At 38.0% G+C, this 15,426-nt stretch overlaps 1 protein-coding gene across 1 annotated transcript in view; it reads left to right on the forward strand.

Moving 5' to 3' along the window:
- Positions 1-15,426, forward strand: part of prom1b (prominin 1 b) — a 43,547-nt gene that overhangs the window by 24,625 nt on the left and 3,496 nt on the right. The window contains exons 5-19 of the mRNA XM_036583473.1: positions 758-878; positions 1,763-1,826; positions 1,926-2,015; positions 6,280-6,497; positions 7,832-7,906; positions 8,230-8,293; positions 8,550-8,558; positions 8,762-8,921; positions 9,475-9,627; positions 10,003-10,126; positions 11,014-11,117; positions 12,040-12,124; positions 12,297-12,443; positions 13,263-13,334; positions 15,324-15,416. Of these exons, the coding sequence (XP_036439366.1) occupies positions 758-878; positions 1,763-1,826; positions 1,926-2,015; positions 6,280-6,497; positions 7,832-7,906; positions 8,230-8,293; positions 8,550-8,558; positions 8,762-8,921; positions 9,475-9,627; positions 10,003-10,126; positions 11,014-11,117; positions 12,040-12,124; positions 12,297-12,443; positions 13,263-13,334; positions 15,324-15,416 (1,579 nt within the window). The remainder of the gene's footprint in view (positions 1-757; positions 879-1,762; positions 1,827-1,925; positions 2,016-6,279; positions 6,498-7,831; positions 7,907-8,229; positions 8,294-8,549; positions 8,559-8,761; positions 8,922-9,474; positions 9,628-10,002; positions 10,127-11,013; positions 11,118-12,039; positions 12,125-12,296; positions 12,444-13,262; positions 13,335-15,323; positions 15,417-15,426) is intronic.

Raw genomic sequence — 15,426 nt, forward strand, 5'->3', positions numbered from 1 at the left:
CTCTCCCTGTTCAAGTACATGACTATATAATTACTTACAGTTATGTACATAATTGTATTTTCATTTATTCTTTATTTGCAAGTTAGAGGCTACACTTGTGACTTTTTCCGTTTTGCTCTGATGTCAAGAAATGATAAAACGTCAAAAATGTACACAATGGTTTTCCCATAAACTATACACACCACAAAAATAACAATCAAATTTGAACAAATACCTCTTCTACTTACAAACACAAATGTGGTCTTACTTTGAAGTTTAGAATCTGCATTTTCAACAGAACTTATGCTTTTTTCAGTGAGCTACAACAGAGAAATAATACCAGAAAATATAAACAGAAGGTTTCATGATGCATACATAATTTGGGGACCTAGGAGGGTTAAAGAAGTTGAATTAGTGCCTCCCTGTGGTCAAAGTCAGTTACTGCATAACCTCTCTGTCATAACCCTGTGTATTAACAGAATAACTGTATATATTGCATATCGCCGCTATAAACAAATATTTTTGTTGATTTTTTCTACACCATTTGAACAGCTGTCATTTATATTGTATGAACATGTATTGATGGATGGACCAATAGAAATGCTCCAGAATCACTTGAAATAAAACCTCTTTACATAAACTTGCATTAAAAGTTAAAAGATTTATGCCTTTTTCTGTGAAATTACCATTTTGCAGATACACTTTTTTGGACAGCAATGATACGTACCATATGTATAAACTGCTTGCCATTTTTTATCTGTTGTTGTGTGTGTTGCAGAGTGGGTGTGCTAGTTGCCTACACAGCGAACCATAATATCACCACCCGGATCAAAAGCACCAGAAGACTTGTCAGCACGAACATAAGAGACTTGAAATCATTCGCCAATTATACACCAGCGGTAAAAAGACACACGCACACAGTTACAAAGACATAGTGTTGCGTGCATAGGCACTGTGGGAGGGTATTGGGTTGTTGGCCCCCAAACCTAAAATTTGGGCTAAAGTATTAGAAACAGTAGAGGAAGTAAATTAATTGACTTTATTAAACCACTGACACAGAAAGAGTAAAGCTATTATTTTTAATCACATTTTCAAGATTTCAGTGCTGAGAACAACATATAATTACTTCCATGTCAGAGGCAGTCATGAAAAAAATAGGGTTCCCTCACTCCTGACATCTCAACATATAGTCTTGGTTAGGGTGGGGCAAAAATAGAGGGTGAAATAGCATGTAGCAGTCTAAAATGCATATAAAGCATCAGTGGCTGCATCGGCCACAAGTGGCTGGAAAAACCTGTGCTATTTTGCGTATGCAAGTATCCAAAGTTGTTTGAAACATATTTTGAATTATTTCATTTGGAGCTTGAGGCTGCAGTACAGCATTAACTATGCTTTTCTGGTTGCTGTAGCCATCCCTAAAGCCGACAATGCTTAAAATCCCTTTCACAGCCAAGACAGTAAATAATGAGGGAAGATGCAAAGTAAACCAAAAATGATGCTGTTTATTCAAGTAAAGCTGCATGGCTCACAGGCTGATGAAAAAGAATGCTGTTAAAATTGCTGAACTTGAGCTACACAAATGACCCAAAAAAATAATTTTGGGAGCTGGGACACCCGGTAAGTCCAATAGGCAGCCCCTTCCCCATATTGGCTCAAATCTCTTGGCACCCATGGTTGCATGTATAGCACTTAAACTTACTGACCTTCATAAGATCGAATTGCACACAGTGACTACTAATCTGATGCTATTCTCTTTGTTTGCTGTTGTTGATTATATTTACAGCAAATAGATTACCTGACTGCACAGTACACAACAGCCAAGAATAAAGTACTCTCAGATTTAGACAGTAAGTAGTTTCTCTCGCTCTCTTACTGACATCTAAGTCTTTACAGTCTTTGTCTGTTATGTAACTGTGTTTTTGTCATGTAACTGTCAATGTCATCAGACATTGGGCCTTTACTGGGTGGCCGAATACACAACCAGCTGGAGAAAGAAGTGGTGCCTGCTTTAGACAACGCCCTACGCATGACAGGAGGTACTGTCAAATACATATTAATTCTGTGATTCTGGACTCAACTGTTTGTTACAAATTACCCAAAACCTAAACCTAAAGACATGTTCAGGCTCTTTTATCAAAGTACAGCTCCATTTCAAATAAATGCATGCAAAGTAGGTCTGTGAGGTCTGTTATAAAGGTCAGGGTTTTTGGAAATTCACCATACTAACAGGGACACACATTCACAAATTGGCATCTGAATTGTATCATTTTATGTCATTACAGTAACACAATTATATCTAATGTTTCCCCAGCAATACATTTAGAGACTATGGTTTTATACCTTTTAACCTGGGCTGCATGCATTCCCACATCGGACACAGTAAAATGTATGAGCATGTGGAATTGGAGCTTTCTGTGCACAACTGTGTTTTCTGTGCACTTTTAGAATGGGGTTAAGATCACTGGTTCGAGTAACCATAAAAGATAAAGTATATTCATATTCTTGTGCTTCATTCATTTTCTTGTTTCAAATGGTAGCATGTGAAACAAACAAAATAAAAATCTATTTTAAGCAGTATTAAGAAACAATTTAATCACCAGAGATGAGTAGATTCCAAAGTAGAAGTAGCTGCTGGCTTGTAAAGTAAAGGTTAACAGCATTTTACTCAACAGTTTTCAGTAACACTAGAATGCTGCTTCAGAACATTGAAATATCCATTCCATAAACATGTCATGATTTTGTTCAGTAATATAACAGTGTCATGTTACCATTAACAGTCATCGTCATGACTGATGCCATATTGTTTTATATCAAGACAGCTTATATCACATGCTGATTTTTGCTATGCACTCATTAGTCGTCACAACATCAAACATTATGACATCTGTTATGACAATTAACTGTCGGTCTGTATATAACCTGTCAAGACAGTATATTACATGTTTATGGCATGACGTCAATTTTATGTAGCAGGGTTCAAGTAAGCTGTTACCCAGTTTTCTGTTCTAATGAGGATGTGCACACACACTAAAACATGTACATACACTTTACAAACAGATGCAATTTAACAAGGAACATTATATTACATTGTATTAATCATTTATACAGACATACAGACATGTACACATATACTGATGTGTGGCATTAAATGCTTTGCACCCTTCTCTCCCTCTCTCGCTCTCATCTCTCTCTCTCTCTCTCTCTCTCTCTCTCTCTCACTCTCTCTCTCTCTCTCTCTCTCTGTGAAAATGCGTGATTTTGTGCTAAAGTCAAAGTGGAAGGTGCAATTAAAGGTAATGGATCAAGCACCCACCTGTGCTCATAGAGCATGTGCTCATCATTCTGTTACTCGTGTCTGTGATAGTGAAGTGCATTTGTCGTGTTTTTGGTGATCACTGTGCTGATGTTACGAACATATTCATGTTGTGATGCAGCTGTTGGTGTGTCGTTGTTTCTTTATTGTAGTTTGTGTTTGTTGTTATTGTCAGTGATGCGCTTCATGGTTGAATCAGTACCATGCCCGAAAGTTTACACCTTGTGTTTCCGTGTGTCTCCAGTGCGTCTCCAGTGACTGGATTTCGTGACTGAAGGAAGGATATTGCGCACATTTACTACATTAGTTTCTCTCGGCATTTGCTGTCAAGCATAGTCAAGCAGAGCTTATGGTTTTTCCTTTAGAGTGAGCAAAATACGCTTCTAGTATACATATCAACTTACTAGTTAAGGTCAAAACTAGTTAGTTAAAAAAGATTTCAGAAAATTGGAGCATCTGTGTTTTTTCTTGCTCAGCATGCTTAACTAGTTTTTCGTTTAATAACATCAATTATATGATTCTTGGAATAAAGTGTGTGGTGTCTCTCTCCTTTTGAGACATAAAATAAATATAAGAATAATCATATTGAGCGAGCGAGGAGCGGGAAGAAGAAAATCTGGAGTGATTACAGAAATTTTTGAGCGAGGAGTGGAAATGTCTGCCGCTCCAATCCACATACTGTGATCAGATTGCTTTAATGCTCGTATTATACATCTGATATGGTCATACATGGTCACTAACCATCTCCAAAAGCTATAGCGATAACACACAACCTCGAGTGTTCTACTGCTTTTATACAACAGTTAAATAAAGTAAGAAATAAATAAATTGGGCCGTGAACGTGGCATTTAATATGTTTTAATGTTAGATTCCTTCCGCCAAATTATAGTTCCTTAACAAGCAGCTTGTTGCTACGTCAGAGTAACGTACTCCGCTCACTCGCTGCACAGCCAGCAGTTCGTTCTCCAACTCCTTACACAGACCAACTTACAGTTTGGGAATTTAGTGTAGTCTCATCTTCAGAGTCTGACCAAATCGGCTGTGGGTCAAATGTGATCTTAAAAGTATCCATTTCTGTTTGTGCGCAAAGTAAGAAGTAAAAACATTCAAATGGCTTGAGCGTCTCCTATCAAAGTCGTTGCTTAGCAATGGCATCTCAGCGGAGTGATACAGTGTTTGTGAATAACCCGTGACCAGTCAGCTTGCGTGGCTTGAACTAACTGTTGTATAACACCATATAAACTATTCTGATGATAGAACAAAGCGGTTTCGTACAGTCAGTGTGGTGTCAGCTAGTAAACAAGCCAAACTGATGTCATCATGAGGTCATAATGACAAATCTACTACCACATATTCCATTCAGTTTTATTTGTATGCCACATTTTACCACATATATTGTTCCAAAGCACATGTTGCCTTATCCTATTACAATAAATACAAAATGTATCATTTAAAGTACGTGAGGACCTAGTGAGCTTAACACTGATTCCTTTAACTGTACTTTTACGCATATTGTGGGTTTTGGACCCAGAACGCCTGGTAGGTTATTTAAAAAAGAGAGATGCTCCCTCACAGGCTCTAATCTAATAATGGCACAGCAACATTGAAACAAGCTGATATCTCTGCCGGGTTACATAAGTGAGCTTGTGGGATAAATGTGCAGGTCTTTCATTAAACTCAACGCGCATGAGAGATAACTCAGCCAGCAATACTGCTGCCAAATCCCCTGCGAAAACCCTGCAGGATTTAAATATCCACACAGCCATGGTCCAACTGAGAAGCAGGTTTCCAAAATAGTAAAAGCAGGAAGACTGTGTACGCAAGAGATAATGTAGTGAGCCAGAGAATCAACACAGCCCCAACATCCAGTTGTGTATGTGCATGTTTGTTTGAGGTCGTGTGTTTCTCCATACATACCCTTATTATATTAAAGCTGTGTGTGAGTCGAGTAAAGGTTGTTTAAAAATCAGACCTTCATGTGTTAATGCCTTTATAGCTAATATGAGATGTATGTTATTTTTGTTGTCTGTATTATGTTAATAAGAAATCATTTTGAATTGTACCAAAATAATGGTGAAATTTGATTTGATTAGAATTGTAGTCAGATCGTAACATTGTAAAATCAAAGATATATACCACTAGTTTTTATTCTTACACATGTACTGTACTGCAACAGTCAGAGACCACCCTTTATTTTATTTTATTTCCAAGTAATTCCTTTTAAGATCAATAAGATATTCCAGTTGCGTAAGGAAGGGAAAAGTCAAAGAAGAAACACAGAAATGTCAAAGAAAAACATGGAAAAAAGTTTCCACAACTGGCATTAAAAAAAATATTGAAAGATACAAAGAAAATGCAACCGTGAAGGATCTGGTAGATCACTAAAACTGTCACCATCAGATAAACAGTACTAAATTGCAAAAAATCAAGCTCCACTCTTGCTTCATATCTGTAAAAATCCACAGGTGTTTCTGTCAAACGACTAAACGCTATCAGTCTGTAGCTGTCCAGATGGCAAAAAGGACAGTTTGCAAATCGAACAAAGAAGCTGCTGGTGTTCTCAGAACAATCAACTGACTATCCCAGAGCTCAGAACTTTACATTATTAAATGTGTGTAAGAAGGAGAAAATGCAACCAACTTGTAAAACTGAACTTTAGAGGTATAGAAAATTGTCCCTGCAGATTTTCTTTATAGTACAACTTAAAGCAAGTCTCCCAAAAAAATGGAAGCTGTAATAAAGACAATGGGTCGACACACTAAATGCTGAAAAAGTTGTATTATTTTAATAGCTCTTGAGGCATCTCTGTAATTTTCTGTGAATGATGTGTTTTTTGTTTATTTGTTTTTTTTTTCTTGACACTGAAAAAAGAATAACCTGAAATGGTTGTTATGACTCAAAATTAATTGAAGGGTACTGTGTGTGTTTGCATTTGTATGCCCACATGATTTTGATGTGTTATTGTACCTGTGTGTATGTGTGTTTAGCAATGCGGGAGACTAAGGAGGCTCTAGAAAGTGTAAGTACGTCTTTGGAGACCCTGCAAGACGGGACAGGGAAGCTGCAGAGGTCCCTGCAGTCCGAGCGTGCTTCACTCTCAAACACTCTCAACGATCCAGCCTGCAGCAACGGAGATGTCTCACACACGTGCAACAACGTTAGAGGCACGCTCAGCCAGCTTGCTATCAGTGCCAACTTTAATGGGGTAATGCTCACGCATACGCAGACACACACATTCATCCAGCTAAAAGCACATACAGAGTAGATACACACATACAGAGTGGAATCAAGACTTCACACATTTGTTCTTGTAATTTAATATACGTCTAGTGCATATGTCCACTTTACATTATACACATACCTGTATTTTGACTTTTCACAAAAAAGTATGTAAGCGAAAAATATGTTTAAAAAACAAAATTGGTAGGGAAACAAGAATTTTTGATTGGTGGACTATTCTCAGTCCAGCAGTGACTCTGAAGTGTTTAAAAACTCCAGCAGCACTGCTGTGTCTGATCCACTCATACCAGCACAACAAACAAGACACACCACCACCTCATCAGCGTCACTGCAGTGCTAAGAATAATCCACCACCCAAATAACACCTGCTCTGTGGGGGTCCTGACCACTGAAGAACAGAGTAAAAGGGGCTAACAAAGTATACAGAGAAACAGATGGACTACAAAGTGCTCCTATATGATGAGTGGAGCTGAGAAATGGTGTTTTAATGATTGATGTATATTAAGTTTCTCAGAGACGACATATACACAGTGAAGTACGGAGGTGGGAGCATCAAAATATGGAACTGCTTCTCTGCAAACATCACTGAGATACGACACGTCATCAAATGAAAAATGAATAGAATGATGTCCCAGGACTTATTAGAAGAGAGTTGAATTTAATCTAAGAACCTGGGGAGAAGACGGATGTATCAACAAAACAATGACCAGAAAACAGAGAACCAAAACAGCTCAGCAAAGATTTCATGACTTGAATCTCTTAGAAAATGTATGGAGGATCTTGAAACTGCGAGTCCATCAGAAGTTCTCTCATAAGCTTTGGGAATTGAAGACAGTTTGCCAAAAGGAATGGGCCAAAATTGAACCACAATACTACAAAAAGCTAATTTCTTCTTAGCGTTGACATCACTAAGCCATAATTGCGGCATCCGAATCCTTTTTTCCCCCTATCAATATCACTTTTTAAACAGATGCTTGTTTATGCTTATGAATGCATTATGAATGTATACCTTTTTGCTTATAGAAGTTTTACAGTGTTTTTGCAACTACAAAGTCAAAAAACATTGTGGACATATGCACTGGAAGTGTATTAAATAAAAAAAATAAGTGTCTGAATTCTTGTTTCCCCTCACTTTATGCACATAGATATACAAATACACATGCATAGGCAAGATAAGAGGGCCTCTGGGTAAGTTAGAGAGTCAGACCAACTCCTTAATGCTCGTTACTTTTATGCTTTTCGTTCAGCTCCTTTGTCTGTGATTGAAGCCTGATTTCTGAACTGTGTGTTATGCTGCAGCTCCCTGATGTAAGCCCCCAACTGACAAATCTAGAAACCGTGATGAGGACTGACCTCAGCTACATCGTACAGAAGGTATGATTGACATTTTTCCCTCAAGAGCTGAAATGAAATTACTAATGAATTTGAATATATTTAATAATGTGTGTGAATTGTGATTATTGAAATTAATACTTGAATTGAATTTGATAGTTTAAAATGAACATTTGTATTAACTGTAAACACGTATAATTGCATTTGGATCAAATACATTTATTTAAATATTAATAATTCAGATGCATAACTTGGTCTCTTATTTTTTACATCCATTTCCTTAAACACCGTGCAGCAGTGTTTTACTGTTAATTATCTCTCTTCTCATTTGTGTTCTTGTTGACCTCTTTCTGCTTTCTGTTTAGGGTTACTCTGCTTTTAATGACACTCCTAGGATGGTGAGCGAACAGACAAGAGGCGTTGTGTCAAGTGAGTTTTTTTCCCAACCATCCAATTATCTACAAGAATTTATTCTTCATTAATGGAAGTAGGAGTAGCTCCTCCCTTCGTGCTTCACATTGTAGGACCAACACCATATTCCAAAATCGACCGATTCTAAGCATACACGTTGGATTTTCTGAGTATAGTAAACTGGCATTATATACTAAGATCACATTTTATATTTACTATACAAAATAATGTATCATTTTCTTTTCTTTCTGTATTACCCTTGGGTGAACTGCAGCCCTGCCAAGTAAGTTTTGCAGATAATTTGTGCTACATCTGACTAGATGTTTTAGTACTTTTTTAATTTATTAAATTTTATTAGTGTTTTTTTGGTACTTAACTTTCATTCCCCTCTTTCTCTGTGAAGTAAATTTGATGCTAACATCTTGTCTCCATACACCACACACATGCTAACTAAAACACCTCTCCTTTCCTCTTTCTGTGGTTAAGGGGTGAAAGCTTTGTTGGATAAGTCAGGTGCAGAGATTGTTGGCTTCACTAAGATGTTCCCGGTGGAACCAGCACTAGAGAACTTCACCAAGTTCCTCACAGAAGGACAGAAGAACATTGAGGCATACTATCCTCAGATAGACCAGTTTGATTTCTACAGGTAACAAGACCACTGACAGTCACACTGAAGCCATAAAGTAAAGACCAGAAATGGCTTAAAAGAAGCCATCATTGCACATGAAGTATCCATTTTATAACCTGAACGGACTACATAGGCCATTTACCTTCTAAACATACTGAAGCCTTCAAACAATCATATGTTCTATTATATTCTGTTTGCATAGACAGCGTATTTACTACTGCAGTGGAATTTTTAGAAGTTATTAGTGTTATTTTGCTGCACTGTTTAAATGTTTAAACCTACAATTATAGAATTAATTACATAGTTACATAGTTGATTATGCTTACGTTTGATTGACCTTGTCTGTCAACAGGTGTGTATCTGCACTTTTCATTGTTCTTGGTTACAGAAATGACAGAAACAGGGCACATTTTTTTCCTTTTTCTTTGCACAAGACTGTATAAAAGCATTAATTTTAAATGTTACCTACTGACAAACACATTTGTGGTGTATATTGAAAGTGCAGATGCCAAAAACCATTTTCTCCGCTTGTCTCCATAAGATCCAATTTGGGTTTCTCTCCTTTTTGTAGATGGATCGCTTGTGTTGTGGTGTGCTGTATGCTGGTGCTGATCCTGGCCTTCAACTTCCTGGGATTGATGTGTGGATCATGTGGCTATGATAAGAACGCCACCCCCACCACACGAGGCTGCCTGTCAAACACTGGCGGCAATCTCCTCATGGCGTAAGTAGCACTGTAACCACTGGTTTACAATTCACAGTGGCCAAATCAGTGAAGCCAAGGTCTTTGCTAATTGGCTAAGCTGCATGGATGCTGGCTGAGTTCCACAAACCAACTTAAACAAACCAAGAAGGCTGGACAGACTGGCATTATTATATGATGATAACTACACGGGTTACTGCAAACTATTATAGATGCTGTGAATGGCTGAGACTGACTGGTACATATTTGTGGTAGAAAACATTTTTTACAAATAATCAACATGAATATTGTAGCATGAATACCCTATTTTTTTATATACTGTTTTTTTATATGCTGCTGCCAAATTGTGCCACATACATCCCCCCACATTGTGTCTTGTTTTTCTGACATCTCAAGAGGTGTCGGGTTCAGCTTCATCTTCTCCTGGATTTTGATGGGAGTTGTAGTCACTACGTTTGTTGCTGGAGGCAACATGGAGAAGCTTGTGTGTGAGCCTCTGGCCAACAGACAGCTGTATAAGGTATTTCCACTAAACAAGGACAAGATAACATGATGTGAATGACCTAGGCAGTTTTCCTCACAGTATTTTTACAGCAGGCACAAACTCTGACAGGCATAGGACTTCTTATCATTAATTGATGTTGCCTTTATTAGCCTGTCAGTTTTATCTATCACAGGATTAAAAATGTTTGTAGTCATCTGTCACAAGTTTTTATCAGGTAAAAGTAGACATAAGCATTGAATATAGAATTACCAGTTAGCAGTGTCATCTCTCTGTTCAGGCTGCAATAACTAAAAAGGCAAAATAATTAGCCTTGTTTTCTTGCTAATGCTAAATGTTAAGCCTCAAGGCTGTCAAGAACATTATATAAAATCCAATCCAAAAGCCTCTGCCAACATGCTGCAGACACTGGTTATTTGAAGGGACTAATTCATAAATTATTTTATTGAAGTGGAATTTAAACATACTTTCTGATCCAGTGACAGCTGTAACTGTTGCTTACATAACAGGCACTATTGTTAAGAATGTGGAATTTTATTCTGTTTACATTTGGCAGCGCTCAGGTTCAGATCAGGTTTGGACAGAATTTTGTGCACTCGGATTCTAAAGTTGGTGCTAGGGGTCAGATTGGATTTGGGCAGAATGTTCTCGGGTCATAGTTTGGGCCAGTGTTCCAATCAAAGCCCTAATGTCTCTGACCTAGGAGCATATAAGAAAGTGGCTCAGATCTGATTTTAAAAGATCTGATTTTTGTTTTCACACACATTTGTGTCTCAGTTAGGCAAAACACAGGGTTTACATGCTTCAGCTCTAACGTAGTCAAAGTCAGAGGCCTTAAATTTGTGTGCTTTATTGCAGATTTATAACAGGGTGTGTTCACGAATGCTGCTGCATTTTTTGTGTAGGTGATAGACACACCATACTTGGTCCATCCAGGTAAAAAGAACTTTCTCCCTGGATTGCTGTTTCAAGACCCCAACCTTGAACTTACCATTGGCAGCCTGTACAGGTGTGTGCACATTTGTGTTTGTGTTTGTTTGTGCGTCTGTCCTTTTTGCATCTACTTATGTATGTACACAGCAGCACTCTAATAGTGTTGGGCATTTAAGAAAATATGTACAGCAGTTTATCGACTAGTAGGCGTTTATCTGTTTTAAAAACTTCTGGCATTAGAATTAATACAAATAAATTAATAAACAATACAATATGATTTTATGTACATGATTGTCTTAGCACCCCGTGTCTGCGTGGGTTTCCTCCGGGTACTCCGGTTTCCTCCCACAGTCCAAAAACATGCAGTCAGGTCAATTGGACGTGCTAAATTGCCCCTAGGTGTGAGTGTGTGTGGATGTATATGTCTGTTTGTCTGCCCTGCGATGGACTGGCGACCTGTCCAGGGTGTATCCTGCCTTCCGCCCGATGACAGCTGGGATAGGCTCCAGCACCCCACCGCGACCCAGAAGGATAAGCGGTTTAGATGATGGATGGATGGATGGATTGTCTTAGCATCACTATTTACAGACTTCTCCTTGAGAACCTCCAGGATTTACAGTTACTATGCAATACCCAGCTCAGCTAATCATTACTTCATTATGCAGTGGCTGGAGTACAAAAGTCAGGAGCCAAATCTGTGTTCTTCTAACTGTATTCTTCTAAAGTTTACAGAAGTTCATACCTTAAAAAAAACAAGAATTATCCTTACATTTTCTGTATTTCTTGTTTGTTTGTAATTATTCTGTTACATTTTATTTTTACTGACTGAGATATAGTTTACAAATTTCTTACCTAAGACGTTTTGCACAATGCATCTGTTCATCCAAATGACTAATGGTTTTATTCTCTCCCAAAAATGGACTACAGTGTTTGTCCACCAGAGGGCTATACTTCTGTATGGTTTAGAATAAGACATTATTTCTGTGCTTTTTTCTCAGGGATTGTTATGAGAATAGCGGCATATATGCTGCATTACAACTGGAGAACAAGTTCAACTTCATTAGGTTTATCAATGCAACAGTGGTGAGTTTCATGTCTGTTAGTATAAAAGTTAAGACAACAGATGCCTAATGTTAAAGAGGTGTTTGACTCCTTTGGATTTGACAAGATACGCTAAACAGAATATAACCTGTTTGTGTGTGTGTGTGTGTGTGTGTGTGTGTGTGTGTGTGTGTGTGTGTTGTGTGTTTTACAGTATAATCAGGAGCTGGCTAATATATTTGGTGGAGTGAAAGTGGACCTGCAAGGAATAATACTACTAGAGCAAGAGGGCAAAGACAACCTCATTAACTTTGCTAATACAGGCCTTGGAGAAATCAACTACCAGGCTTACCTTTCAGAGGTAATGCACCACATGTACAACTTCACACACGCATCAAGTGATCTAAAGCCACATGCACTTTTACCTGGTTATTTTACAGTAATTAAAAGGAAAAGGGTTGAGTGTGAAAACAAGCCAGATTTAAGATTCCTGTAAACTTGACACGGTACAACATTTACAGCATTTAGCAGATGCTCTTATCCAGAGTGAAAAATGCCATTCTCTTGAATCAAGTTTCTCATAAGTGACAGAATTATTAGGCACATTTTGCCACCCTTGCTTAAGTGCTGCTGTTGGCAGTTACCTAGTTTGCCTATATAGACATATCAGCCCTGAGTTAATGCAGTTATGCAGAGATTTATTCATGCAAACTGACTAAATAGCATGAACATGATTTAATTCTTAATCCATTTATCATTTGTCACTCACACAAGTACACATTACTGTCTTTATGTCTTTTCTTTGGCATCTGTACTACTATAGCTTATTAAACACAGATCTGTGCCTAACTTGAACCCTAATCTCAGTAAGCTTAAGGAACTTTTGTTGACTCTTTCACTTTGTTAAATAAAGTAGACACCTTTGTGAAAAAAAATATATTTTTCTTCATGGGGACCAGCCAGATTTCCTTAGTAGATCAAAAATTTTATGTTTTTCTCTGATCCAGATGTAAATACACAGCTACACACATATAAACAAACTCTCATACACACTCAGTTGTCACATCTCTCTCTCTCTCTCTCTCTCGCTCTCTCTCTCTGGGGACATCAACATCAAGCACTTACTGATTACTGTTTAGTTCTTTCATCTGTGTTTATGTGCATGTGTTTAATTTGGCAGGTAAATAAAGGAGTGACTGTTGTGGATCTTCTGTCTTTTGCGAATGAACTGGAGGCCCAGGCCGACCATCTGGTGAGCAAAATTACATTTTTACTAATACTAGACTGGCTATAGCAGTAGATATATGTAAGTAACTTCCGACTCCAAACGTTGAATTTTGAAAAAACAATTGCCTGTATTTAAAGTATCTAAAATGCACCCATACTCATATATTTGCTCTGAATAACTTATCTTTGTTTTAAGCTGAGTAAACACACTGTTTTTAGTTTGAATTTCAGGTTAAGATTTCAATTGATGGTGTAGATGATCTGGTAGTGTGAGAGGAGAAACGACTCTAGACTTCTGATCTAGCTCCGGAGTAATCCGTTGTAAAGGCCTTCCAATATTTTCAAGGCGTTTTTTACAATTTACAATTAAAAAAGTCCTGTAGTGTGAAGTGGTCAGCGTAACTGACCACTTCACAGCGTAATATTTAAATAATATCGTAAGTTAAAGGAAACTGACTGCTTAGCACAATAAGTCATGCATAATAATGTAGCAACAGCATTCAAAATACAGCACCAATGCACTTGGTGCCAAACAAGTATTTGAAGCAAAAATCTGCTTGACTGTACATCCCTAGTGCTTTCTATAATAGATTCAAATAGGAAGAAATTTAAATAAGTCTTTCTTATCAAAAGCAAGCTGTGTGTTTTTCGGAAGTTAAAATATAGCAGTTTGAACATCTGGAACGTTTTTGGGACTTTCTCCATCTGTAGAGTCAAACAAAAACCCCCTTTCACAGCAGTGACCCACAGAGACACACACACACACACACACACACACACATAGACAACTCAGGAAACTTTTGTAACGTGTGAACGGAGTAGACTGAGGGTTTTTTAAAGTGCTGGAGCAAGCACAAACAACATGCACCAGGACATGAACCCTTATGCTCATGTCTCGTGCATTTATTTGAATGGCATGAAAGCTAAATCTAGTGTGAGCATTTAGTTTTTGAGAGATTTGATAAGTTTTTTTTTAACTTTTTTAAGTTAGCTTGGCCAATTTAATTTGTTTATGTGGCTGCAATTCAGTAAACTAAATCATCTCCATCTGTTTTTCTGAATACTTTGTGAGCCCCCTTTCACTCTGTTCTTCAATGGCCAGGACCTCCACAGAGCAGGTATTATTTGGGTGGTGGATCTTTCTCAGCCATGCAGTGACACTGAAGTGGTGGTGGTGTGTTAGTGTGTGTTGCGCTGGTGTGAGTGGATCAGACGCAGCAGTGCTGCTGGAGTTCCTAAATACCTCAGCTGGATTGGGACTAGTCCTTCTACCAGAAATATCCAGCCACAGTTTCCTGTGGGCAGCATCCTGTGACCACTGATAAAGGAGTATAGGATAACAAACACAAAGTGTGCAGCAGCAGATGAGATACTACCTCTGACTTTACATCTACAAGTTGGACCAACAAAGTAGCAGTGTCTGAAAGAGTGGACAGTGAGTGGACACAGTGTTCAAAAACTCCATCAGCACTGCTGTGTCTGATCCACTCATATCAACACAACACACACTAATACACACCACCGTGTCAGTTTCACTGCTGTGCTGAGAATGATCCACCACCCAAATAATACCTGCTCTGTGCAAGTGGAGCTGATAAAATGGACCAAAAGTGTAGATACAAGGAGGTGACTAGTAATTTCTAATATTGTGCATGAATAAAATTACACCAAAGAGAGTCTTGCACAGTATTGTAAACCAGTTGTAGGCATTTACAACGGAAACTTACTATTTACTTAGCTTTCAGGTATTTTTATTCTCTTAAAACACAACAGTTGACAGTGACATGCATTACAGTTTGGTGTGGATAGAATTAAAAAACTAAAACAACTCTGCTTGGCAACAAAGACTCTGCTGTTTTAAGGAACAGAGCATTAGTGTAGATATAATTCATGTTATTTATCAATATCAAGGTGTGATACTAAACCTAATATCGTCATAGTGTCAGTCCCTATTTCTTAACGTATCTGGATTTCTTCTCTGTCACCTCTCTCATTCTCTTCATCTTCTCCTCAGCCCCGTGGAGCTCTGGGGAATGCACTGAAGGGTCACGCAAGCAGCATCAGACAGATCCATAAAGAACAAGTGTTGCCCATGGAGCAAGCTATGGTAATCACAA

Source organism: Colossoma macropomum, unplaced genomic scaffold (assembly GCF_904425465.1).
Source record: "Colossoma macropomum unplaced genomic scaffold, Colossoma_macropomum, whole genome shotgun sequence".
Taxonomy (NCBI): Eukaryota; Metazoa; Chordata; class Actinopteri; order Characiformes; family Serrasalmidae; genus Colossoma; species Colossoma macropomum.